The sequence below is a fragment of the Lissotriton helveticus genome, chromosome 9 (assembly GCF_964261635.1).
Source record: "Lissotriton helveticus chromosome 9, aLisHel1.1, whole genome shotgun sequence".
In the NCBI taxonomy this organism is placed as follows: domain Eukaryota; kingdom Metazoa; phylum Chordata; class Amphibia; order Caudata; family Salamandridae; genus Lissotriton; species Lissotriton helveticus.
In genome coordinates, this window is record NC_136070.1 from 68,503,684 (window position 1) to 68,530,617 (window position 26,934).

General features: G+C 46.8%; 1 protein-coding gene across 3 annotated transcripts in view; it reads left to right on the forward strand.

The window, feature by feature from the left end:
• Window positions 1–26,934, forward strand: part of SIPA1L1 (signal induced proliferation associated 1 like 1) — a 681,304-nt gene that overhangs the window by 510,304 nt on the left and 144,066 nt on the right. For all 3 annotated transcript variants that reach the window (XM_078659472.1, XM_078659473.1, XM_078659474.1), the window contains 2 exons: window positions 1,724–1,848; window positions 7,550–7,665. In XM_078659472.1, coding sequence (XP_078515598.1) covers window positions 1,724–1,848; window positions 7,550–7,665 — 241 coding nt within the window. The remainder of the gene's footprint in view (window positions 1–1,723; window positions 1,849–7,549; window positions 7,666–26,934) is intronic.

Genomic DNA, 26,934 nt, shown 5'->3' on the forward strand with positions numbered 1-26,934 from the left:
CAGTCCCCTCCCACTAAACAAATTGTTAAAAAATTATACTGGGATTGGGTAGAGGCCAAGGACCTCAATAACACAAGCTGGGGACCTTTGACGAACAACTTTCTTGAACATAAACTTTCCAGAAAGTTAGAGCCATTCCTGGACTTCATCCAGACTCCTCAAGATAAAACCTTGTTCCTGAAACTAAGATACGGCACCCTCCCCCTCAAAAATTTATGGAAGGGTGGAAGGTCAGGAGGGTGCACGACTTAAATTGCCCAGGTTGTTCATGTCTGGAAGAATCCCTTGGCCACTTTCTGTTTGCATGTAACGCCTATAAGCAGGTTAGAGCAAAATAGTTGAAAGCAGTGTGTAGGGAGTTGGGAGTTAGGGATCATAGATCAGCTCTGCGCATTATTTTAACCAACACTACCTCTATGTACATTGTTTGCGGGGTCTCTAAGTATTTGGCTAGTGCTTGGTTTATCCGGTCAAGGCTGCTATCCAATGTCTGTTCAGATCCACTCTAAGAAAGAATTTTTAATCTTGTGTAGACCCCCCTCTATTTTTTTTAATTGTTTGTAGTGATGATTTTTTCATGAAATTGTAGTAATACCTGGTAAATTGTCTTATGTATCTTTTTATGTCTGTACTTTTATGATATATTTATCGAATAAAGTATTACAACAACGATATTTAATTTCTTTTGCTGCATGATTTCACATTTTACACTGATTTGCAAATGGATTTCCAGTTTTTTTTTTAAATCTCCGGGTGGTGACCTTCGTGTTTGGATGTGTAAAGCTTCTGCACAACCTATGTTACCTAATTGAATGTTAGAATAGTTTTTGCTTATGGATTTCGAATACAATATCTTTTTAAGGCGTTTATATTTTTCATCATGTGATAACCGCTTGAAACAAATTAAAATGTTATTGAAATTGCGAGCTATATATTTTTGTTGAAATGGGTATTTTCATTGGAATTATGTTGTCTAACTGCAAAGATGTTTATTTTAATCACTCCTTTCAGTGATTGGTAAGCACTGCCATCCAAGTACTCGAATTGGCAGAATCAAATCACTAACAATTTTCAAACCATCATTCTTTGGTATTGGTGAATCCATGGTGGTCACTGCAGCCGCACAGTTATTCTGCCTATCCCAAGCCAGTGCGCCTGCATTGTACTGAAATGTGACGTTAGTTTAACTTTATTGCAAAGTAGGTGATGACCGTACGGTCGGTTCGGCAGTCCGTCTAGCCTGGTAAATTCTGCTGTCCTAAGTTACTAGATCCATAAATCTTTAATCGGTAGAACAAGCTAATAAGACTTTTGGTGATGATAATGTGTCTGAATTACTTTATATTTGCTCACATGTGTTGTCTTACATGGTTACTCTAGCATCATTCAATAATTCCTTTCAAGTAAATTTCTACAAAACTGCAAACAGGCCTGTTTCTTGTTGTTCGAGGCTCTATTTGTCGAACTATCTATAATATTTATATTCAATTTTCTTATTGAGTGTTTAACTGTAATTTCAAATATTAGTAACAAGATGCAGGTCACCAGCTGCTCACTTTGTTGGAGATCTCAGCTTGCTTTAGATCTTTGTCGAATGTTTGAAATGTGTAGCCATTTGTTATAAGTTTTAAAACAAGAAAAGTTAAAGACGATTTCTACAAAAGACAACATTGTCTGGAAAAGGCTAAATTGCGCCTCATTGTTCTTTTTTTTCTAAAATCAGGATTGGAGCACCCCGTAGATCCCCTGCCTCTCTGGACCGCCAGACCACTCATACAGACACTTGTGGCAGTGGTAAATCTACTCCAAGCTGGCAGAGAAGTGAGGACAGCATTGCTGACCAGATAGGTAAGTGATGAGCGAGCAAGAGGCTGGGTAGGATGTTGGTAACATTGCTGTTCACAGACCTCAACCCTGGCAGGACTGTTTTTTGTCTTTCATTGGTTAAGTCTGTAAAATGAGCATGGGTAATCTTAATGTTACTGCAGTTGGAGCAGTGGTCTAAAGTCTGTAAGCTGAATCCCAGACTTATTAAAAAACTAGATGATACGTCCTACAACGCATGCACCTTTACTCAAAGAACTTTTTTAGAATACCTTGCTGAATTGGACCATGAACATTCGCTCGACTCAACCAATAAAAACCATAACTGAACCTCTCCAAATCTGATGTTTGTTACCATTGGGTGGGATTGGTTATTGCTCCCATCTGAACCATTAAGGGTGTGATTTACACTTTGGCGGATGGGTCACTCTGTCATAACTTTGACTGCTAGCCCATCCACCTTATCAAAGTGCACTATATCCTATGGCATTCACAATAAGACAGATGGGACATCAGTCGCGTACTGGAGTGACCTCCACCGAACTGTAAATCGGGCCCACATCTTTGAAGCGAGCCCTGATTTTCGAGGTGTTGTACAACCTGGAAATACTTTCTAGTGTCATTCCACCAACCCGCAAAACCCTTGAGCAGAGCCCCCGATGCTGCCGGGCTCCCCCGCAGCTCTGCCGTGATTACATATTCTATCCATAATGATGCACATTATGTGAGTGCTCCTGCGCTCTATCTTCAGCGTGCATGGGAGGCGTCATCTCAAGCTGTGCTCCATACACAGAAATCTATTGCGTGGCAGTCGAAGCCCTAGAAACCTCAGTGCACAAAATGGCAACTCTGCAATTAAGAGCTTAAACGGCGCTACAAATCTATACGTCTGTAACCATGGTATTGGGCAAGTATTTACATTTTCTTAGTATCCTGCATTTACGCTGTCACTTGGACGAACATTAACTCTGCTGAACAGCAGGGTGCTTACTATTCGCATCACTTTTGCTACATTGCAATGTACCGCTTGAGCAAGCTCTTATCCATAGATGTAGCTGCTGTGCACTAAGGTTGAACGTGCGAGATGGTTCCATTAAAGGTGCTGCTAGATTCTGGCTGACGGCTAAAATACCTCTCTGTATTACAAATGGCTCTCTGTACTACAAATGGCTAGCCTGTTTTTTAATCTCGAGGTTTCAAAATGGATGAATGCGCCTACGTTTTATGAGAGTTGTGATTTAAGTGCACAGTATTAAAAGCAGCTTTTGGTAGATGCGGAAACTATTCCTTTTCTGAATTACTGTTCCAATGTTTGCGTCAAATAGTGCTTTTAAAAATGTAATTTTATAGCATGGCAAATGGTTATCAATACACTTATTTTATATTGACTGAGCACAATGGATGTGCATCGATACAGCATACTTCAAAATATTAGTATACCATCAGCACGGAGTTCTTAGACAGTGCCAGTAAAAGTGAGGGAGATTCTTGTAGTACAGCATAGAATAGACTTTTTCTTGTTACTGTGATCTGTTTTTACATGTCATGACCCCTCCTACTTCCGTAAAGTGGTCTATTCACATTTTATCTAGCAATTATGTACGTGTATCATTTCAGTTAATGCTCTTATGTCTGTTGTTAATCAGCCTGGCCAGTGATTTTCTATCAAGGCCAGCAAACAAAGGTGGCAACCCTAGCAGCGCCCATTGTCTGCTGTTATGCAGTTGCTGAGTTTACTCTTATTGCCCACTGAGAGACAGTGCCCAGGTTTACTTTTATTACCTGCTAACACAGGAAAAGTAAACCTCCTTGTCTGCTGAAATGCAGCAGCCCAACTTTACTTTCATTTCCCTCAGTTGCACAGCGGCACTGGTTTACTTTCATTTCCCACAGTTGCACAGCGGCATTGGTTCACTTTCATTTCCCCCGGTGTACAGCGTCACTGGTTTACTTTCATTTCCCACTTTTGTACAGCAGCACTTGTTTACTTTCATTTCCCACAGTTGCACAGCAGCATTGGTTTACTTTCATTTCCCCCGGTTGTACAGCGGCACTGGTTTACTTTCATTTCCCCCGGTTGTACAGCGGCACTGGTTTACTTTCATTTCCCGCTGTGATGCAGCGTCCCAGGGCTTCTCTCATTGCACTGAAGCTGCCTCCCTTCAAACCTAGTGTAAAAGTGGAAGGGGGTGGGAACACACAGCTTCACTTCCCAGCACAGTTTGCCCCTTAGCATTATGGTGAATGTAGTTCACAATTAACGCTTAAATATTAGCTGTAGTTATTCACCAGAGTTGGTGAAGATAGTTCTGTACATTTCTATAAACATATTTTTCTAGATTTTATCATTCATCAGTAGAGCTCAAAAAACGAATTTTATCAGGGGTTGCTGAGAATACTGCAACAGTCCTTTCAGGTCTCAGAATCCTTCACAGGCTCACAGGTGCATTGCATCTCAAAGCTTGCCACCTCACTGGCTCAAGGGAGCCTTTTTAAACGGAAGTAGGATGGGATCATAGTTCCTCACATCTCAGCACAGTTTGCTCCTTTGAATGCAGCCCATGATTAGCACTTATTTAAATATTAGTTGTCGTTTTTGACCAGAGTTGGTGCAGATAGTGCTGTACATCGCTAGACTTGTGTTTCTAAATGTTAACCTCCATCAGTAGAGATTGAAAACTAATTTTATCAGGGTTGCTGAGAATGCTGCCACAGTCCTCATGTTTCAGTACCGCTCACAGGTGCATCTCAAAAAGCTCACGAGCTCACTTGCACAAGAGTGTTTGTGTTTGAAAGGCTCCCTTGAGCCAACGAACTGAGGAGCTCACCTGGATGGCAGCTGTGTGTGCCTGTGGAGTGATGCTGTGACCTGTGAAGACCTGGGCTGCATTACTGATGAAGGGCTTAACCCAAAAATACGTGTCTAGAGATAACAGCACTACCTGCGCCAACTTGCAGTTTCTACATTGAGACCAGAAAGGGACATAGTAAATAACATAAACAATTGTTTGAAAAGTAGCACTAAGTTAATGTACTTGAGTAGTCAGTAATGGTCTGTGGTACATAATTCTAAAATACAATATACACCATTGCTTCTTGGCGCTGAAGTTATCAAGGAAGACTCCAAAATGTAAGGTCTTCACCAGTTTCCTGAATTGCAGGGGATTAGACTCTGCTTGAAGTTCAGCAGAAAGAGCATTGCACTTTTCAGCCGCAGCTTTTGAAAAACCACGGTCGTCAAACCTGACTGTTCTGCTTTTGGGAATTAAGTTTAGTGATAGAAAATTTGAACATAAAAAGCGCTTATCGGCTGAGAATTTGGGTTGATGAGAATATAAAATTAAATGGAGTACAAAACATTTAAAAACGACTGTTCTATAGAAAGCCAATGTAATAGTGATAGGACTAGAATAGTAGTCCGTTGAGGGACTGCATTTTACTCTGACCGTAGCTGATTGGGAGCTGTTAGGTAAAGCCATATTCTAGTCTATACTGTATTGCAGTGTTGTCAAAAACATCTTTTGACAGACTTTGCTACCTGTGGTACAAACATGCTTCTCATCTGTTCCAGTACCCGGGTTATGAACTGAGTCAGTGGCTGTGGGAATGGGCTCCTTTTCTGTTTGGATTCTGTAGGGATTGTCTTGTATGAATAATACTTACGCCTGCCAACGTCAGCTCTTCGGAGCTCACTGTGAGGTCCCAGACGCCCTGCATTTCTAAAGGTACTGTTATGCGGGTCTTCCCGACACCGCAGCTGGCCTGCAACTCCACGGTCAGATAGCCCCGGACAGAGCTATCGACTTCAAGGAACTGTTATTAAAGTCCATTTTTGCTTTGAGTATTTTAAATAACTTTCAGATTTTTATCAATTTGGTCTTGTTTTACCCAGATAAATATTGGATATTTTTCTGAACTGGTGTGGTGTACTTTTGTAGTGTTTTCACTGTATTACTGCTGGTTATGTACTTATGCTTTACACACTTCCTTAGCCTGATTGCTCATGCCAAGCTACCAATGGGTTTAGCAGGGGTAATTTTAGAAGTGTAACTCCCTTATCCTGACTAGGCAGAAGGATCCCTACTTTAGTAACAACCTGCCAACTAGAGACCCTATTTCTAACAGTGACTCTAGGGAAGGGTTCAAGGTTACTCAGAGGCATTGAAATCTCAAAACAAACACACAAAAAAACCCACAGAAAACAGTGCACAAGTCAAGAGGAGTTCACAAGCAGCCATTTTAGATACCAAAATGGATGGACTTTTGTGAGTAACTCTCGAGCTTCAATCAGCCAATGTTTAGAAAAAAAAGCACAGCCAGACAACGCGTGTGTTTGAGGGGGTGGGTAGAACACAGATTGGGACTTAGCTCATGGCAATTTAAAAAAACAATGTCACTGGAACAATACCCAATTCAAGTTATGGTTCTGTCTCAAACGTGTAAAATATAGCTTTTTTTAATTCACCAGTTGAGAATAGTTACCAACACACACTAACTTGTGCCAACCAACTTTCTCAAATCCCTGTTCTGCAAACAAGACACAAAAAAGTTATCAAGAGAACAAGGTGGTGGATGGCACAATTTATGGCATTTGTTGTGTGCGTTGATAGCCATGACTGCCCATTTTCAGATGTTTTACGCTTTTGAGCCAGAAGAATTAGTAATTGAATATCAAGTGTAAACACTGTCCACCTATTTGTGGTTCATAACCTATAGCCTAAACCAAATTTGCACTTTAGAAAAGGTTAGGGTGTCCTGCCTAGTACTTACATGAAGTACATCATAACAGAATGCCATAGTAGGGGCAGTTCTTCTAGCACTATTGAAAGCTACATCACACTTTTTAGAAGTGGGAAGTTAATGTGCCCAACTAAAAGCCCTCATTGTTTAAACAACTCCTTCTGTGGTATGTTCCTTTTCCCACCATAGATTTTTCCATATCCTCTTAGTTTGACTTAGGGCAGTCTGATTTTCCTTTTTGTGTCCAGAGGGAACTTTTGTAATGTTTGTTACTAGATACAATATTATTTTAATGTTTCTGTTTTGTATATGAGCTACTCAGTGAGAAATATAAAAAATTGATTAAATAACTTCGAATTTTAGACCAGGAATTGGATACAGCTTACCAAGTTCCTTTAAAATACTTGACAAAGCAACAGCCGGGTGTGAATTAGTTTGTGCCACTACCAATTTGGACTAGATATTTGTCTCTCTGATCAATCAGGGGCTTATAGAGCATGGCGACTCACCTGTGAGGATCTCAAGGTACTTGGGTGGGTGGCCCTGCTGATCCCTCTGGGGGTAGGATCATTAGAAAAGCCGGGTCCTTCTTGAATTTGTTCATCGATGCAGATTTCCTGAGGTGGAGGTGCACGATGTTCCAGGTCTTGGCAGCGAGGTGGGAGAAGTAACTTCCTCTGGTTCTAGACTTGTGGGTCCTGGGGACGGAGGCAAGGGCGAGTTGTGCGGAACAGTTGTCTGGAGGGCACGTGGAATGCTTGGCGGTGGTTCAGGTATACTGGTCCTTTTTCGTGGAGAGCTTTGATCATCCCCACTACCCACTCACAAGCCATAAAGCCCCTTTGTGGGAAATATTCTGCCAGCTTTTTTGTTTTCATTACAAATGGTGGTTGTCAGTTTTTCATTTTATAATTATTTTAACTGTTTAACTTATTTAGCCTTTGGTGCAATTCCACTGCTCACAAGCATTTGTGTTTTATTTCAGAACCAACTTGCCATCTCCCAGCAGTTTCCAAGGTTCTACCATCCTTCAGAGAGAGCCCAACTGGCCGGCTGATGAGGCAAGACCCCGTCCACCTCTCTCCTCATAAACAGGGGCAGGTAAGGAAATGTAAATGTTTTTATTTTTTTCCTGTGATCAGTGCTCATGTTCATTTAACGTAATGCAGTTTTCAGCAATGACTGCACTCAACTGTTTGCTCCTTAATGACTAAGGTTGCTTTCCCAAACTAAGCTCTTTGTGATATTTTCCTATTTGTATTTTAAAATCCATTTTTAATGAGGCATGCATATACGTTTGTATTGTTTTTATGTTTTCGGAGTGTAAGATTTATGGTTTTTGTTCAGGTAGAAAGTCATGTTTTTTAAATTTAATTGCCTCCAGCTGGAGGATGTGTGTTCACAAAACGTACATCATCCCTGGACTTAAGCACTTTAGTGGATTTTTTTTTCTTCATATCGAATTGAGCATTTATCAGAGATATACATTATTGCAGTTATGAGGTTGTCCCCAGCTGGAGTCCATATGACGTTATGAATCTGAAAGAAACAGGTTAGTATTAGATTCCTTACCTTAGAATATCCCCAGGCGTCAGACTGGATCCGGAAATTTTTGCGTAGCAGTACCCTTGCGTGTCGTTAGGCGTCGTCTGCGGCTCCGCGTCCGTCGTGGACGCCGGGATGACGTCGCCAGAGTACTTAGACGCCGCCCTCGCGCGCTGACGTCAGTTCTTCTTTTTTCCGCGCCAGCAAGCGCCCATCCGGAAAAAGTGGTACCCTTAGTCAATTTTTGACTAAACTTTTTCGATAATTTTTGATCTGCTTCGAAGTCTATTCGACTCCGACGGTGCCGGTAGGGATGCCCGGGTTCAAACCCTGCGCCGACTGCGACCGACTGATGTCGGTTACCGACCCCCATCGCCGGTGTCTTCATTGCCTAGGCCCTTGAAAAAAATACTTATAGCAAGCATTAAATTAATAAGTGCCAAATCTCTCAAACATAAAGGTGAATAAGACAATTGAAAAAGAATTATACGACCTTGCATATATTGTTATAAATGTAGCAACACATTTTATAGTGATATACAAAAACTTTTTATCAGATATAGATAATTATATTACTTATTCTTTTTCCATTAGATATATTCATTTTTGTACCAGATAATAAATTCAGTGCAAATAGATTATAAACAATTTACATGAATACAAAAAGGACACAAGACATAAACATATACTACAAAAAAATCACACTGGATCGGTCAATATTCTATAGTAGTAGGCAAAAGCGGTTGGTTTTGACTACGCGCGTTTCGGCATTCTGCCTTCATCAGGTGACCGTCATTCGCATATAGACTCAACAGGACAAAAACTAGAAAAAATACAAAAATATATATATATACATATTAAAAATGGGGTCGCATAATGACAATATTGCATAACCAATATACATATATAGACTAGAGAGAATAGGTCACTATTTACAAAAAACATATTTACATATTATAATACAATATTTACAAATAGGCAGCTCATATGATTTATTACTTTTTGTCTATTTACTTGAGATAGTTTAATAGACAGATTATGTCTAGTATACATACGTCTATTATCCTGATGTTCTACATGACATAAATATATCTCAGTATACAGGCCAACAGGGTGTAGTTGTAACATGTATAGACTCAAGACATAATATGGGACATCTTCATGAATAGCCAACATTTCTCATCAGACCATTATCCACAACTAGGGCATGAAAGCCAAAGACCACTAGTGTCGAATCAAACAGAATACTAGATAGAGGAGACTAACCACTATAGTTGATTATATCTGATGCATGGACCTAATTGGAGCTGACTCTGCATATTAAAGCTAATAGATGTGGATTACCATACTCTAAATATACTTACACAGTTATTATATCGGATGGATTCGAATTTAGCGATTGACTATGGAGACCTCATCTGGCTTTTACTTCTATTGATAATATTAGTCAAACATAACGATGATCCTAGATATGATGAAAATTGATAAATACTAATTCAGTATATGTAAATGACCTCTGTGGAGACATACAACCGTTTTCTCATAATCCTCCTTGTGGAGTGCTCACATATATTAATTGGGGTGAATTACACACCAAAATAAATATGTAAATGATGGATATAAGTTCATTATGGATAATTCCTGTCTTTTAATGTTGTACTGCAGTATGATGTTTTAATGTACACAAAATCTTATATAAATATTTACCGCTTTCTAGATCGATGGTGTTCAGGGTATGAGAGGCTCCAATCACAAATCAGGGTATTCAGTTGGATGCGATCGAAAACGATACTCAAAAATCGATAGTTCAAATATGTCTACATGGAAAAGAGGGTCACAGGTATATGCCGGTCTATTCATTAACATCAAATAGGCAGTGATACAGTATAAAGTACTAAAGGTTCTCGCTTTAGTAATTTACCTCAATGTGGGTGAGAGGATGTCAAGGTGAGATCGCAGTCCAAAACGGGGGAATGGCCGGCACGTTTAAGAATAAAGCACGACAGCTTTCTACCGGGGTTTAAAAAGCAAACATACTTGTTAAAGAGGAATTGCAGCTGCTAAGTTGTTTAAGGCTCAAAAAGAATAATCAAAAATGTACAGTACCTTAAAAAGGCAAAAAGATCCCTGTTGTACGTATAATTCGCAAAATGGAACCACGCAGTGTAGACAATGTTTGAAAATCCTATAAGGACAGGACATGAGATACGGGTAAGGAAGGGGATAGTATCGGCTATCATATCTTAGATGGTAATGTCTCGAGTTACGCCGCCTTGCCATAGAGAGCCTTACCCTTGTTTAAACTTGTATCGTCATAAGCCAGACCTCCCGGTGGTATGCTGAAGTAGCAGGAAATGAAATAGCTCTGTCCCGATATATATACCTGTGACGAACCCGCCAGGTGGATACATAATTGTTTACACCTGACTGGATCCGGGCGTATTCCAGATGACGTCATCCATCTGCGGTAATACTGCATGGGGATGGAAAGCGGACTAATCAAAACAGCGACCGATGTTAGGGCATAAGGATAAAAAACGGACTCCCCGAGTTGGTTCCAAAATGGAATAGGTAATAACCTATTCCATAGATATATCCTGATATGTATTTAACCCGCATTCGTATTTAATAGATGTAACGTCTTATGTCTTATTAGGTGTATTGAATGAAATTACATTGGCAAAAGGTATTTAAGATTTATGTCAATAATAACGGAAAGGACATCCAACTATAACAGTTGCCAAGGTCAGATAACCTTAAAATGAATTAATATGCATATTTGATCATAATAGCCATGTCGATATTGGTCTCTGTCAGTATAGGTTCTGTAAGTAAGTTATATAGAGAGTACTAGATGGAAAAAAAAAATTACCTCCAATATTTTAGGACAGAATATAATCATTATAGAGTAAGAAAAAGATGATATCATTATCATGACTACAGATTTCGGTGATAGAGTTCCCATCAGTAGCAGCACCTCATAATTCATAAGATCGCTTGCTCCCATGGAATATCCAGATTGAGGCCCCTGGTAGCAGTATCAAGAGAAAAGATCCAGAAGACCTCAAGTTTTTTGCGAATCTTGTCAGGACACAGGCCGTCTCGTGCCTCAATTCGTTCCAAAATTATCCATCGGATATCTTCCGGTTTGTGGTTACACTCCACAAAATGGCCTACCATAGGTGCATTCATCTTGTGTGTCCTTATTGCAGATTTATGTTCTGTTAGCCTGGTGTAAAGAGACCTGGAAGACTCACCAACATAACCCATGTTGCAAGGGCATATGAGTAAATATACGATGTTTTTAGATTTACAGTTGACCATAATTTTGGATAATTTTGGAACGAATTGAGGCACGAGACGGCCTGTGTCCTGACAAGATTCGCAAAAAACTTGAGGTCTTCTGGATCTTTTCTCTTGATACTGCTACCAGGGGCCTCAATCTGGATATTCCATGGGAGCAAGCGATCTTATGAATTATGAGGTGCTGCTACTGATGGGAACTCTATCACCGAAATCTGTAGTCATGATAATGATATCATCTTTTTCTTACTCTATAATGATTATATTCTGTCCTAAAATATTGGAGGTAATTTTTTTTTTTCCATCTAGTACTCTCTATATAACTTACTTACAGAACCTATACTGACAGAGACCAATATCGACATGGCTATTATGATCAAATATGCATATTAATTCATTTTAAGGTTATCTGACCTTGGCAACTGTTATAGTTGGATGTCCTTTCCGTTATTATTGACATAAATCTTAAATACCTTTTGCCAATGTAATTTCATTCAATACACCTAATAAGACATAAGACGTTACATCTATTAAATACGAATGCGGGTTAAATACATATCAGGATATATCTATGGAATAGGTTATTACCTATTCCATTTTGGAACCAACTCGGGGAGTCCGTTTTTTATCCTTATGCCCTAACATCGGTCGCTGTTTTGATTAGTCCGCTTTCCATCCCCATGCACTATTACCGCAGATGGATGACGTCATCTGGAATACGCCCGGATCCAGTCAGGTGTAAACAATTATGTATCCACCTGGCGGGTTCGTCACAGGTATATATATCGGGACAGAGCTATTTCATTTCCTGCTACTTCAGCATACCACCGGGAGGTCTGGCTTATGACGATACAAGTTTAAACAAGGGTAAGGCTCTCTATGGCAAGGCGGCGTAACTCGAGACATTACCATCTAAGATATGATAGCCGATACTATCCCCTTCCTTACCCTTATCTCATGTCCTGTCCTTATAGGATTTTCAAACATTGTCTACACTGCGTGGTTCCATTTTGCGAATTATACGTACAACAGGGATCTTTTTGCCTTTTTAAGGTACTGTACATTTTGTATGATTCTTTTTGAGCCTTAAACAACTTAGCAGCTGCAATTCCTCTTTAACAAGTATGTTTGCTTTTTAAACCCTGGTAGAAAGCTGTCGTGCTTTATTGTTAAACGTGCCGGCCATTCCCCCGTTTTGGACTGCGATCTCACCTTGACATCCTCTCACCCACATTGAGGTAAATTACTAAAGCGAGAACCTTTAGTACTTTATACTGTATCACTGCCTATTTGATGTTAATGAATAGACCGGCATATACCTATGACCCTCTTTTCCATGTAGACATATTTGAACTATCGATTTTTGAGTATCGTTTTCGATCGCATCCAACTGAATACCCTGATTTGTGATTGGAGCCTCTCATACCCTGAACACCATCGATCTAGAAAGCGGTAAATATTTATATAAGATTTTGTGTACATTAAAACATCATACTGCAGTACAACATTAAAAGACAGGAATTATGCATAATGAACTTATATCCATCATTTACATATTTATTTTGGTGTATAATTCACCCCAATAAATATATGTGAGCACTCCACAAGGAGGATTATGAGAAAACGGTTGTATGTCTCCACAGAGGTCATTTACATATACTGAATTAGTATTTATCTATTTTCATCATATCTAGGATCATCGTTCTGTTTGACTAATATTATCAATAGAAGTAAAAGCCAGATGAGGTCTCCATAGAAGAGTCAATCGCTAAATTCGAATCCATCCGATATAATAACTGTGTAAGTATATTTAGAGTATGGTAATCCACATCTATTAGCTTTAATATGCAGTCAGCTCCAATTAGGTCCATATATCAGATATAATCAACTATAGTGGTTAGTCTCCTCTATCTAGTATTCTGTTTGATTCGACACCAGTGGTCTTTGGCTTTCATGCCCTAGTTGTGGATAATGGTCTGATGAGAAATGTTGGCTATTCATGAAGATGTCCCATATTATGTCTTGAGTCTATACATGTTACAACTACACCCTGTTGGCCTGTATACTGAGATATATTTATGTCATGTAGAACATCAGGATAATAGACGTATGTATACTAGACATAATCTGTCTATTAAACTACCTCAAGTGAATAGACAAAAAGTATTAAATCATATGAGCTGCCTATTTGTAAATAGTGTATTATAATATGTAAATATGTTTTTTGTAAATAGTGACCTATTCTCTCTAGTCTATATATGTATATTGGTTATGCAATATTGTCATTATGCGACCCCATTTTTAATATGTATATATATATATTTTTGTATTTTTTTCTAGTTTTTGTCCTGTTGAGTCTATATGCGAATGACGGTCACCTGATGAAGGCAGAATGCCCAAACGCGCGTAGTCAAAACCAACCGCTTTTGCACCTGATGAAGGCAGAATGCCCAAACGCGCGTAGTCAAAACCAACCGCTTTTGCCTACTACTATAGAATATTGACCGATCCAGTGTGATTGATTTTTTTGTAGTATGTTTGTCTTGTGTCCTTTTTGTATTCATGTAAATTGTTTATAATCTATTTGCACTGAATTTATTTTCTGAATCAAAAATGAATATATCTAATGGAAAAAGAATAAGTAATATAATTATCTATATCTAATAAAAAGTTTTTGTATATCACTATAAAATGTGTTGCTACATTTATAACAATATATGCAAGGTCGTATAATTCTTTTTCAATTGTCTTATTCACCTTTATGTTTGAGACATTTGGCACTTATTAATTTAATGTTTGCTATAAGTATTTTTTTCAAGAGTGTTGTTTCCCTACATATGGCAAACCTATTAGTGTAGGGGTCCCCTGCTTTTCAAATAGTTCATTGCCTAGGCCTCCACCATGACGACAAGACCTGTTCCGACTGTCGAACCCTGACGTCGAAAGCTAGGCGGGAGCGCTCCCGCAAGCGACTCGAGCTCCAGCAGTCGGCCCGCCCCGCTCGAGGTCCCGGTCCGCGAGGAGGTCGAGGCACCGGTCGCGGGGTCGGAGCCATCATGGCTCCGGGAGTCGTCCATGGTCTTCAGGCTACTCAGGTAAGCACAAGAAGTCGAAGAGACTCCATACCCGACGGTCCCTGGGCAGCACGCGACGCCGGAGAAGATCGAGGCCTTCCTCTCGGCCATGAGGTCGCTCACTCCTCCGTCGGGCTCCGCGGCGCCTTCGGGCTCTGCGCCCCCGACTGGGAGTCCCAGCGGGTCGGGCGCTTCGGCCCCGACGCCGTCGGGTGCTTCAGTCCCGACGCGGCCGGTGACTTCGGTTCCGGATCCGGGTCCTCGCCGGTCGACCTCACGACCGTGCCGGCCCCTAGGGTGTCGCCCCCGGCGCCGACTTGGGGCAGCACCGTCCCCGGTCCCTCCCTAGATTCGGGTCCGGCGCCGTACCTGCGCCGTATCAGACGTCGATGGGAGATTTCTACTTCTATGACCCAGCCCCATCCTTTGGTCCTGAGTATCAGGAGGTGGGTGGTGAGGAGGACTGGGAGGGTTCTGAAGACTCTCTGGCACGAGAGTGTCAGTCTTACCAGGACTGGTCAGGAGAGCTAGGGGAAGCCAGTGGTCTGGATACCTCGCCAGATACTGGTTTTGTATCTCCTCCCACCGTGGCTATGGAGGAGGGCGCTGCTTATAGTGTGGTGTTGACGCGGGCGGCCAAGGCCTTACATCTTGCGCTCCCCGTCACGGCCGTGAGGACTAACCTCCTCACTGAGGTCCTTAAACCGCAGGCAAGCTCGGCCGAGCCTCTGATGCCGTTTAATGAGGCCTTGTCCGAATTTCTTTTGGGCACCTGGTCCAGGCCCGCTACAGGACAGCCTGTAGATAGGAACGTGGCCAGACGCCACCGCCCGGCTCCGGGCGACCCTGCTTTCCTGTCCACCCACCCGACCCCCGAGGGCCTGGTCATCCAGGCCTCTAACTCCTAGACCGCGTTCCCGACGGCTCCCCCGATCGTGAATCCAAGAGGTATGAGCTGTACGGAAAGAAAGTATTCTCATGCTTAAGTTTGGGATTGCGGTCAGTCAACACCGCATGCCGCTTGGGCCGCTACACCCACTCTGTGGGACACGGTTGCGGACGTGCTGCCACAATGTCCGGAGGAGTTCCGGACTAAACTCGCCCAAGCCCTTGCGGAGGGTTAAGATGCGCCATGGTACTCCATCCGGTGTGGGCTGGATACCACGGACTCACTGGGCAGAGCGATGACAACGACGGTGACGATTCGTCGCCACACCTGGTTGAGGTCTGCCAACTTCTCGGCTGATGTCCAAAATACTCTTATCGACATGCCGTTTGATGGCCGTAGCCTCTTAGGGCGACAAGGCAGACCATGCGCTTGAGCGCTTTAAGGACTCCAGGGCTACGGCCAGGTCCTTGGGCCTCTCGGCCCCCCGCGCCAGCAAACGGGTGCCTTTCACCCCTTTCGTGGCCAAGGAAGGGGCGCCCCCACACGTGCTGCCAGCCACGCGCCGCAGTCTAACATCCAGCGCGGTGGTGGCCGTGGAAACCGCCGTGGCGTCGGTCGGGGACGGCGCGGCCAGTCCACACCTGCCCCTGCAGCATCAGCCTCATAACCTTCCTAGTCCGAGCTTTCAGGCCCATGTGACGCCAGTGGGAGCCAGGGTTCGCCATCACCACCTCCACTGGCGCACTGTTACATCGGACATGTGGGTGCTGCAAATCGTCCGAAGGGGCTACTCCCTCCCCTTCGAGGCGACCCCTCCAGCCATGCCACCGCAATACCACCATGTGTCAGGGGATCACTTGTCACTTCTCAGAGAGGAAGTTACGTCCCTCTTGGCCAAGGGGGCCATCGAGCGCGTTCCTGGGCCAGAAGTAGGTGTGGTTGTTACTCCCACTACTTTCTGGTACCCAAAAAGGGCAAAGGGGGCCTACGCCCTATCTTGGACCTGCGGAACGTCAACGGCTTCCTCCGGCAGGAGAAGTTCAAGATGCTGACACTAGCTCAGGTTCTAGCTGCCCTGGACCCGGGAGACTGGATGGTAGCGTTGGACTTGCAGGACGCTTATTTTCATATTCCCATCCTGCCGGCCCACCGGCGTTACCTGCGGTTCCTGTTGTGCAATGCATAATTGGTGTGGAGTTGCTCACCTGTCCCACTTTGAAGTATCAATATGCACTTTATCTTTGACCACAATCCAGGATATGGTTTTAAGAGGGTTTTGTTTGTGTTTCCATCACTGTTAGAAATGGGATTTCTGGTTGGCTAGGGCATGCGCCAAAGCCAGGCAGAAACCACCACTCTAGTTACACGCTGAAGATAAATCCTGCTCAGCTCCTTGGTAGCTTGGCACGAGATCAGGCTTATCCCAGAGGCAGTGTGTAAACCGTTTGTGCAAAACACACACACACACACGCATCTCACCCCTTACTTACCATAAAAATCACAATTGCTCCCATGTTGCAGCTGCCGCTTTCTCCCAGTGCAGCTGTGTGCAAAATTAGCACCTACAGAGTGCCTGGGGGAGGCCCTCCCACTGGGGCTCCGCTTGTGGGAAAAACATCGGCACCAATTTAGGCATCAACCGTGCTTCTTACGGGTCCCTTTCAATAGGACTCCTCACTGTGCAGCAATCAGGCACACAACCCTTGGGCGCCATTTAAAGCCCATGGGGAGCCCCTCCGTCCCGGGGCTCCGTTCGCTAGTGCTCCCCTGCAGGCCCCACTCACCGGGGTTCTGGTCTCCTCCGTGGGGGTCGATGGTTGCAGGTAAGGCGTGACGCGGACCAAGGGGAGCTCCTGAAGCTCTCTTCCTTTCCCAGGCAGCTGGCTGAACCCGCAAGACACCGTCCTGCTTGGGACAATGGTCTAATTCTCTGGCGGCAAATCACAGGGCTCTCTACTTCCTCTTTCATGAGGGTGGGGGGGGAGCTCCACCCCTAGTCAGGCTGGCTTGGCCTGACTTCAGGATCGCTCACGAGCGGCAGTGCTAACTTCATAAGTGGGCCCCTTGATCCTCATGATCCCTTGGGGTTCCTGCAAATGGAGAAGCAGATCTCCTCTCTTCAGGAACAGGCAGTGTAGGCAGCACGCGGGGCTCCCCCTTTCCTCACGAGAACCCCGATCACAGGCAGGCACAGACTTGCCTGACTTCCGGCTTTCCTCTGCTGGTCCAGGTTGCTGCTGGCGGCGGCTTCGCTATGTTCTGGAGAGCACTAAAATATGGGGTAGGCTCCCACTTCACCACGGAAAGCACAGCATGCGTGGTGCTCCCTCTCCCTCCTGATGTAGGGTGGGGGAATCCCCACGCAGGGATTTCCTTTGGACGCTTTGGCAGCCCATTGCTGCGGAGCCCTCACGCTCCTCTCGTCCTGGGCAGTGCCCTCTTTGCTCTGAGTGCGCTCTCCTGGGGGAACATCCTCAGCAGATCACAGTCCTGAGCGCTCCCCTCATAATGAGCCCCAAAGTCTTCAGGGCAGAGGCTGGGCCCAGGCAGGCCAGCTCACAGAGCCCTCCAGCAGGGAGGCAGTCCCTCGTGGTGGTTCCTCCGGCGGCCCAACAAGCACCCCTAAAGCCGTACAAGGAAGCACACTTTCATGGGGTCACAGCCCCAGTACTTATTCTCATTTTCATTTTGTTCTGCCCTGGCATAGGGCTTGGGGAACCAGCCTCAACTGGTTCTGGGGGGTGTTGAAGCTTTCTGTTTACCAGGCATCCACCCTCCTTTGTCAGATTGGGCTCGGTCCTCAGGCACACCACAGGGGGGGGGGGCTGAGCCAGCATTCACCTAGGCAGGCACAGAGCTATTCAGGGTCAGGGGACTACTACTCCCACTACTCCTAATGCAGATCTCATATTCAGCCTAGCGCGGACTCTCCCTGGAGCCATACGCCTCACCAGCCCCTGTCACTCCAGAGCCAGACATGCAATACACATCAGGCAGGCAGACATAGAACACAGCACTGCCAACTTTTAAAAGTGGATTTTTTATAATATAGTGATAATAAATCTGCGCACACCATTGCACAGCATTTATTATTACTATTCCAACTATACTAAACTTGACCATGCTGCTCTTCTCATATCCAGAATTACCACTGAAACACTTATCAGGGAATCCCCAATTCATTCCTATGAGAGGGTAGCCTCATAGCAGCGAGAAACCAAAATGGCTGTATGTCACTGCCAGGACATTTCACACACTTAAGATACAAGTCCTACCTTTTACCTACAATGCACCCTGCCCTTAGGGGTGACTGACTGCGCAGCCCGCTTACTGCTGGAAATCCCTCGCAGACAGTCAGTGAGGGCCGGACTGGTTAGCCTCCACTGGCTACCGGTCCGACAAAGAATTCTTTTTAAGGCAATGTGTATTGCCCATCAAGCCTTCTGGGACAATGGTCCAATTATCACCCGCGACCTACTCACTCACTACACGCCCAACAGAAGTCTTCGCTCCAGCCAGACCTTTCTAGCAGTGGCTCCTAGAATAAAAAGATCCAGATCCGGCGGCAGGACCTTTGCCCACAACGCCTCCAGAACCTGGAATGCCCTTACACTGCACCTCAGAGCCAATTCCAATCTCACCACGTTTCGCAAACAGCTTAAAACCTTCCTTTTTAACTCACCTTTTTAAGATCTACCCTCTTTCCCATCTGTTCCCCCAGTAGGTCCTTGTTACTGCAAGCGCTTGGACGCCTCAGGGCAGCAATTCGCGCTCTGCAAATCCACATCAAATCAAAAGGGGGGGTCACAGATGTGACACACACTTTAGGTGTCATGTCATGGCAGCAGTAACACTGCATGCACAGGCCCTGCAATGGCAGAGCCCTGAGAGAGCTTTGAAAGGCTACTTTGGTGGGTGGCGCAATCAGCGCTTCAAGCCCACCAGTAGCATTTAATTTACTGGCCCTGGATATCTGAGATACTGCTTTACAAGGGACTGACCGGTAAATTAAATACACCAATCCGGTGTAGACCAATCTTACCATGTTTAACACAGAGAGCATTCTCACTTTATACTGGACAGCAGTGCTAAAGTGCCCAGAGTCCTAAAGCCACCAACACCATGTCAGAAAAAAGGCTAGGAGGAAGGCAAAAGTTCAGGGATGACCCTGCAAAAAGGGCCAAGTCCAACAATCACCTAATGTGGTGTGTGTTGTACCCAGTTTGGCTCAGAGTGTCTGGTTACTGGACATAAATCCCCCCCCTCCCTCCAACGCATACCCTGTCCTGAAGGATTGTCTTGTACAACATGTGTGATAAATCCTAAGAAGTGAATGCGTTCCTTTATTCTCCCAACCCTGCACTGTTATGTTATGTTATGTTATCTGCACTTATACCGCGCTCAGCTGCCCCAGCAAAGGGGCGTCCCGGCGCTTTGCAAGGTACACAAAACACAACTCAGTCAATAGGCCAGAAAAATGAAACAACAGAGTAAAATAATACAGGCTAAGCGAATAGAAAAGTCTTGATGGCGCGCCTGAACAGCAAGAGATCATCAAGGGCCCGAATATAGGGGGGGAGAAAGTTCCACATATTCGCCGCCAGCACCCGGAAAGAGCGGCCACCGGCTCTGCTCAGCCTAAAGCGCAGAACAACTGCCAGATTTTGGCCCAAGGATCTAAGGGTTCGCGAGGGTACATATGGCACCAGCAGATTCTCAAGTATTTGAGGAGAAGAACCCTTGAGGATTTTAAAGGCAAGGCATAGTACTTTGAATTTTATCCTCTGGTTCACCGGAAGCCAGTGAAGAGAGCGCAGCGTGTTTGATACAGAGCACTGCCTCTGCAGACCAGTCACCACTCTGGCTGCAACATTTTGAAGTCGCTGCAGCCGGATGACTTCCGCTTGATTGATCCCCACCAAAAGCGAACTAGCTTAATCCAGCCGGGATAACACTGACGCCTGAACCACTAGCTGCCTGGTGGGCGCGTCGAAAAATTTCAGGATAGGTCTTAGACCTCGGATGATGCCGTAGCAAGTAGCCGCCACCTTCTTGGTGTGGCAGATGAAACTAAGGTGGGACTCAAACTACTCACAACCCCAGTTTGCTGAGCGCCTGTCACCCTTACCTGCACCCACCTCCCATGTCAGGGTGTTGGCTGCGCGAGTACTTATTCCCTGTGCTCTTGCTCGATCTTCAAACACCCCACTGTACCTGGAGGGAAGCGCCCCGCCGGGATCAATTACGTTCTTGTTCCTTTGCCTATGGCCTAGTGGTCAACGGTTTGAGGAATGATCATGATAGTCATTTCGCACCATTCAGTCCCATGTGCTGCTCCGCTGGCCCTAGGCAAAGGGATAGGGGCATTACCCAACTCCCATGTGCATCTCACCGCTCGTCCCCCTATGTTTATCGATCTCCCTGCCGGGTATTCTGGTAGCGAGTCCCAAGGTTTCTGGTGGCATTAGTTGCCCATGCTGGAGCTATGAGGGAGACTGGGACTGTTTCAGGTTCTGCTGGTTATTGTCATAACCCGAGGAGTCTTCGTCACTCTTTCTACGAGGATGTGGTCTCTTCTGACCCTTTGGGTGCAGAGACTCCTGCGTGCGCCATCCATCCAGCAAGTACTAGGCCTCTGCTGCGGAGCGGAAGAACGAGAATTTCCCTTCCACAAGAAATTTTAGCTTGGCAGGGAATAGCATCATGTATTTTAAGTCCTTTTCTCTAAGGGCTTTCTTGACTTCCTCAAAGCTCTGTTTCTGAACCCGGTATGTAAAATCAGGGAAAAAGCTAATTGTGGAATTTTCATATTTAAGGTCTCCTTGTGCCTGGGCTGCCTGCAGGATGACATCGCAGTCACGGAAGTTGAACTTGCAGACTACGATGGCATGTGATGGGGCCCCTGATCTCGGCAGCGAGATCGGAGCCCTGTGTGCCCTTTCGACCAAAAAAGAACTTTGATAGACGGTTGGATCTCAAGTGATTTGTGATCAGGTCTTCCACAAATAGGTCAACACTTTGGGCTTCCGCTCCTTCAGGCACCCATAATACGCGTATATTATTGCGCCTGGACCCCCCTTCCTGGTCTTTGATTTGTGCCTCCAAATCCTCTTGTTGCTTAGTTAGTTTGCACACTTGCTCTCTAGGGAGCTCTCGGATGTTGGTTTCTGCTGTTTGTACCTTTTCTGACGTCGCTAAGGATCCCCACTTCGAAGGTGACCGAGTCTATTTTGGGTTCCAGGGAGGATTGAAGGCTTTGTATCTCCGCCATAATCTCTCCCAGGGAGGGTTCCCCTGGGGCGGCTGGACCTGTGGGCAGGGTTGCCTCCTCTTGGTGAGGCCTAGAGTCTGCATACTTATCCATCTCGTTTGTTTCGGTGGTACGTGTCCTTTGGGTTTCACCATGTACTTCAGTCTGTTACTGTTGTCTGAATTGCGCTCAGGAACCACCTTCAATAGGCGTTGCCACTCCCTGCGACTTCTCCAACTGGTAGTTAGTGCCATGTTGACTTCTTGGTCCGTAAACGTGCCCCGGGTGATCGAGGACCCCAAGGTAGGTCTCACAGGCCTCACACCCAGATCGCACCAGACGGCCAACGTGGTGTCCAATGCGGCCCACTATGTAGGGCCAATGCTTTGGGTGGATACCCCAGCTCTCAGTTGGTTAAAAACTTCTCAGATGCCGGCTGTCTGGGGCAGGCTTCAGCCCCAGGTCCCCACCGAGTAGGTTCTGACCTGCTGCCCTGCCCCATAGCTGCTTGCCCTCCTGCAGCCTGGGGGCGAATTTTGTAAGGTCCCTTGAGTCATGTGTGTCTGCTCGTACTCCCTCCTGGCTTTTGGCATCGGGGCACCTAGGCTCCGCTATGTATGGACTCAACCTATGCTCCTCGCCGCTGCGGGCCAAGCCATTAAGGGTTTGGCCCTCTACAAAGCCAGAGGGTGCCCTAGCCGCAGTCTCACCTCTTTCTCCTCTCATTGAATTATGCTCCTGTGGGGCATTCAGGGGGCCATGGGACTACTCCTTCATGGCCGCAGAGTACTCCCACGTGAGAGCCAGCATCTGGGCCTCCCACCCAGTAACTGCTTGCCCTTCTGCAGTCAAAGGGAACAGCGTTGCTGCGCGGCCCACGCTTCTGCGCCGACCCGGCATCCTCCCTTGTCACCCGGCACAAGGGAATATTAGCAGTGTGGTGAGCACGCTCACCCACCCATCGCCACCTACTTTTCAGGGTCCTCAGGAAGTTCCTTTATTGGTAGGCATGTTTCCAGTATGGCTGCCACCGCAGGCTCACTCCTGTTCTGTAGTAGGGGATCTCTGTGTATAGTCATAATCTAGTGAATAGTCCCGCCCATGTGCGTGGACCCCGGAGCAATCAAAAATAATCTCTTACAGTGTCAAAAAATGCAGAAATGCATAGACACTTAAGAGAAATTTTAAAGACAGATAATGCAGCCAAAAAGGCTACACTGTCCAGTACTTCAACTAGAAATTCCACCATAAAATCCACAAAACAGCAAAAGCCTGTACAGATTTCCATTGCTTTAACAGCAAACTCCCTCAGGAATGATAGAGAGAAGAACCTGGACAGACAAGCCCCATAGGCTGCCATTATGTGGCTTAAATAGGATACTGTGCCTTTAAGGAACCTTCCAGAACCTTCTCCCAGTATCCCAGAATGCATAGCAGGTCCAACTTAGTTTCAGTTCTTTTTTCCGGCTCCTACAAGCAGGACCCTGGAGCATTGAGCTCTCCCTTTTCAGGGGTTTTGTTGGTGTTTTTACACTAAATTCGATTTTTGGTGCTTTTAAAGTACTTTAGTGACTTTCTTCTTAGGTTCCTGCACTCTTTTATTGTCCATAATGCCAGCATTATTTGATAAATGCCCGGAGTGCTCCAGGAAGAAGGCCAAGTCAGACCCCCATGAGGTCTGTATCCTCTGCCTTCCCTCTTCCCACATCCCTGAGGACTGTGTGATCTGTAGAGGCTTCTCTGGAAGGACCCTGAAGGACAGGAGAAAGATCAGACTTCAGGGACTTGAAGAAAGAAGATTGAAGGCACGAGGTGGGTCAGGAGGGGCTCCTTCTGCCCATGCTGAGGCACTGGGGGGCTCCCCAGGGGCAGGAAGTCCAGCCCGCGCCCAAGATCTCCGTCTGGGTCAGTTGCGATCACCACGACATCGAGAGGGAGGTCCACGGCCAGTTCCCGGTCTCCCCAGGGCTCTGGGTTGAGAAAACGTCGCCCGTCGACGTCGAGGGACGTGTTCCGGCCGCCGTCGAGGCCGGTGTCGATCTCCTCGTCGTCGCCGTCGAGTGGTCGACATCGGAGGACCCGGCGTTGGCGCTCGCCGTCGAGGCGACACCGCCGTTCGCCGTCAAGGACATCGTCGTCGAGGGGATCCTCGTCGTCGAGACCGCCGTCGAGACGGGAGAAGTCTCCGGCGCCGAAGACGTCGACGTCGATACATTCAAAGGGATCGACGTCGATACGTTCAAAGAGATCGACGTCGAGGCGATCCTCGAGGTCGAGACGTACGAAGAGGTCGAGGCGCCATCGCTCGTCGTCGAGGTTTCGTGGTTCGTCCATCTGGTCGGGGTCGACGTCGAGACGTGGACACCGGTCGACGTCGAAGAGTGAGAAACGGTCGACGCCGAAGGGCCGCTCGACGTCTAAGAATCCCCGGTCGTCGTCTGGGCACCGATCTTCAGCGTCTGGAGGCCGTAGGGACAGGCCTAGGACTGTGGGGGGCTCCCCACGGTCCGAACAGGATGATGGCTCGCCGGGAACGGCGTATTCCGAGGTTTATACCCCGAAGAAGCCTTCTGCACCTCCTTCGCTGCCTCCTTTCCCGAAGGGTCCGCCTCCGAAGGCTCCGACCCCTCCGCCAGTGCCTCCTCTGCCGGCTCCGCAGGCCCTGCGTCCGGTTACTCCCCCGCCCCCGGTTCCGCCGAGGGCGGTGTCGATGCCCAAGTTTCCGACGCCACCGAAGAAGACTCCTAGGAAGCCTAAGGCTTCTGAACCAGGGAGGCCAGCGGAACGTCCGCGACCCAAGAGATCGAGGTCTCGCTCGGGGAGAAGGGACAGATCTAGGAGTGGACGTGGTTCTTCGTCGAGATCCAGGCATCGCCATAGGAGGCGTAGGTCCAGGTCACGTTCTGCATCTGGGACCCGTTCTTACTCTCCCACACTGTCTGATTCGCCGGAGACTAGAGTGTCCCCGATAGACGATATAGGCACATTCCAGGAGGTTCTCCTGCGTGGAGCGGCGAAGTTGGGGATCAAGGTTGAAGCGCCTACACCTTCGACTTCGGTGATCTTTGAGACATTACATAAAAAACACATGTCTCGCCCCCTGCTGCCTCTGGTGCCGGGGCTCCTCGAGCCGGCTGAACAGCTCTTCCTGACACCGGCAGTGGTGAAGTCTGCGCCTTCCAGGCTCCTCAAAAAGTACAGAGCTCCGGACTCGGACCCAGCCTTCTTGAGAAAGGACCCGGTGCCGGATTCGGTAATTGTGACGGCGGCCCGGAAGCTTTGTGCCACCTCCCTTGCATCCACGGTGCCTCCAGACAAGGAGAGCCGCTGGATCGACTCTGCTGGTCGGAAGGCGTGTGGTACGTCCTCCTCTTCGATGAAAGCTGCCAGTGACTCGGCGTTGTTGGGACGTTACGACCGTGCACTGTGGGACTCAATGGAGCAGTTTGCAGACCTCGTTCCTCGAGACCGCAAAGAGGACTTCATGGAGATCGTCCAGGAGGGGATGCTGGTCTCTAACCAGGCCATCAGCGCCGCGGCGGATATCTCCTTGCTGTCTGCGCACGGATACTGCCACGGGATTAACCAGAGACGCCATGCTTGGCTCAGGTTGACGTCGCTTAAACCGGAAGCACAACAACGTGTGGCGAATCTCCCGTTTTCTGGAGATACCCTCTTCGGAAAACACGCGGATGACGAGATGGCCAGGATGAAGGCCGAGGCGGAGACCCTGACGGCGGTGGGCTTGGAGAAGCCCAAGGAGAAGAAACCCTACCGCCAGTTCCAACGGCGGTTCGGGTCGCAGGGTCGTGGAAGGGGGCAGTCTGCCGGACAACATCAGCAGCAGCAACAGCAGCAGCAGTACAGAAGGCCCTTCCAGAAACGCCAGGGGTTTAGAGGTAGACAGCAGTCCTCTACCGCTTCCAAGGGCCCGGCCGGGTCTCGACCCTGAGCTGTTACTTCCCCCTCGTCCGTTACCCGCTCCGGTGGGGGGAAGCGTTCAATTTTTTCTGGCAGAGTGGAGAAAAATTACTCAGGATAAGTGGGTGCTGAATATTGTTTGCAATGGATACAGTCTTCGGTTCATCAGCCCTCCTCCATCGATTCCTCCTGTCAGCTCGCAGTCTCAGCTGCGCGAGCTCCAAGCGGAGGCCGATATCCTGTTAAGGAAAAGGGCGATAGAAGATGTACCTCTGTCTCAAAGAGGAAGAGGTCTGTACTCCCGGTTCTTTCTGGTCCGCAAGAAGGACAAGAACGAGTTCAGGCCCATTCTGGACTTGCGGCAGGCAAACAAGTGGATTCGCAGAGAAAAGTTTTGCACGCAGTCGTTGCATCAGATTTATCCTCAGTTGCAGCAGGGGGACTGGCTTTGCGCCATAGACCTACAGGATGCATACTTCCATGTGCCCATTGCACACAAACACAGGAAGTTCCTGCGATTTCAAGTCGGCACCAATCACTATCAGTACACGGTACTTCCGTTCGGGCTGAAGTCTGCGCCCAGGACGTTCTCGAAGTGCATGGCAGTGGTAGCGGCACACCTACGGAAGAACAAGGTGTTTGTCTACCCGTACCTGGACGATTGGTTGATCAAGGCCTCCTCCTTCTCGGAAGCTCAAGCTCACTTCCAGAAGACGTACGTTCTATTGAACAAGCTGGGTTTTCACATCAACATGTCCAAGTCCGTCCCGACTCCGGTCCAGTGCATTCAGTACTTGGGAGCCTCCATCAATACGCTGTCAGCAAGCGTGTCTCCTTCGGAGGAGCGACGATTATCACTCCTTCGGAAGGCTCAGGCTCTCATGTCCACTCAATCTACTACAGTGAGGACGGTGTCTTCTCTACTGGGATCGATGGCCTCTTGTATCTTCCTGACGCCACATGCGCGGCTGCACATGAGACCGCTGCAGGAGTGCTTGGAAGATCAGTGGGACCAGAGGAGAGGATCTTGGGACGACAAAATACGACTGTCTCTGCATGCTCTTCAGTCTCTGTAGTGGTGGTGTTCAGCGGAGAATCTCCTCAGAGGGGTTCCCTTCCACAAGAACATTCCCACACAGACTATCGTGACGGATGCTTCTCTCCAGGGATGGGGAGCTCACTCCGGAGACTTACAGATTCAAGGGACGTGGTCCCCGACGGAGTCCACGTACCACATCAATTTCCTGGAACTCAGAGCTGTCCACTTAGCGCTGAAGGCTTTTCACCCGTCCTTCCGGACCAACTCTCTGCTTGTGCAGACGGACAATACGACTACGATGTATTACCTCAACAAGCAGGGGGGCTCGAGATCCCGCACTCTGTCGCAG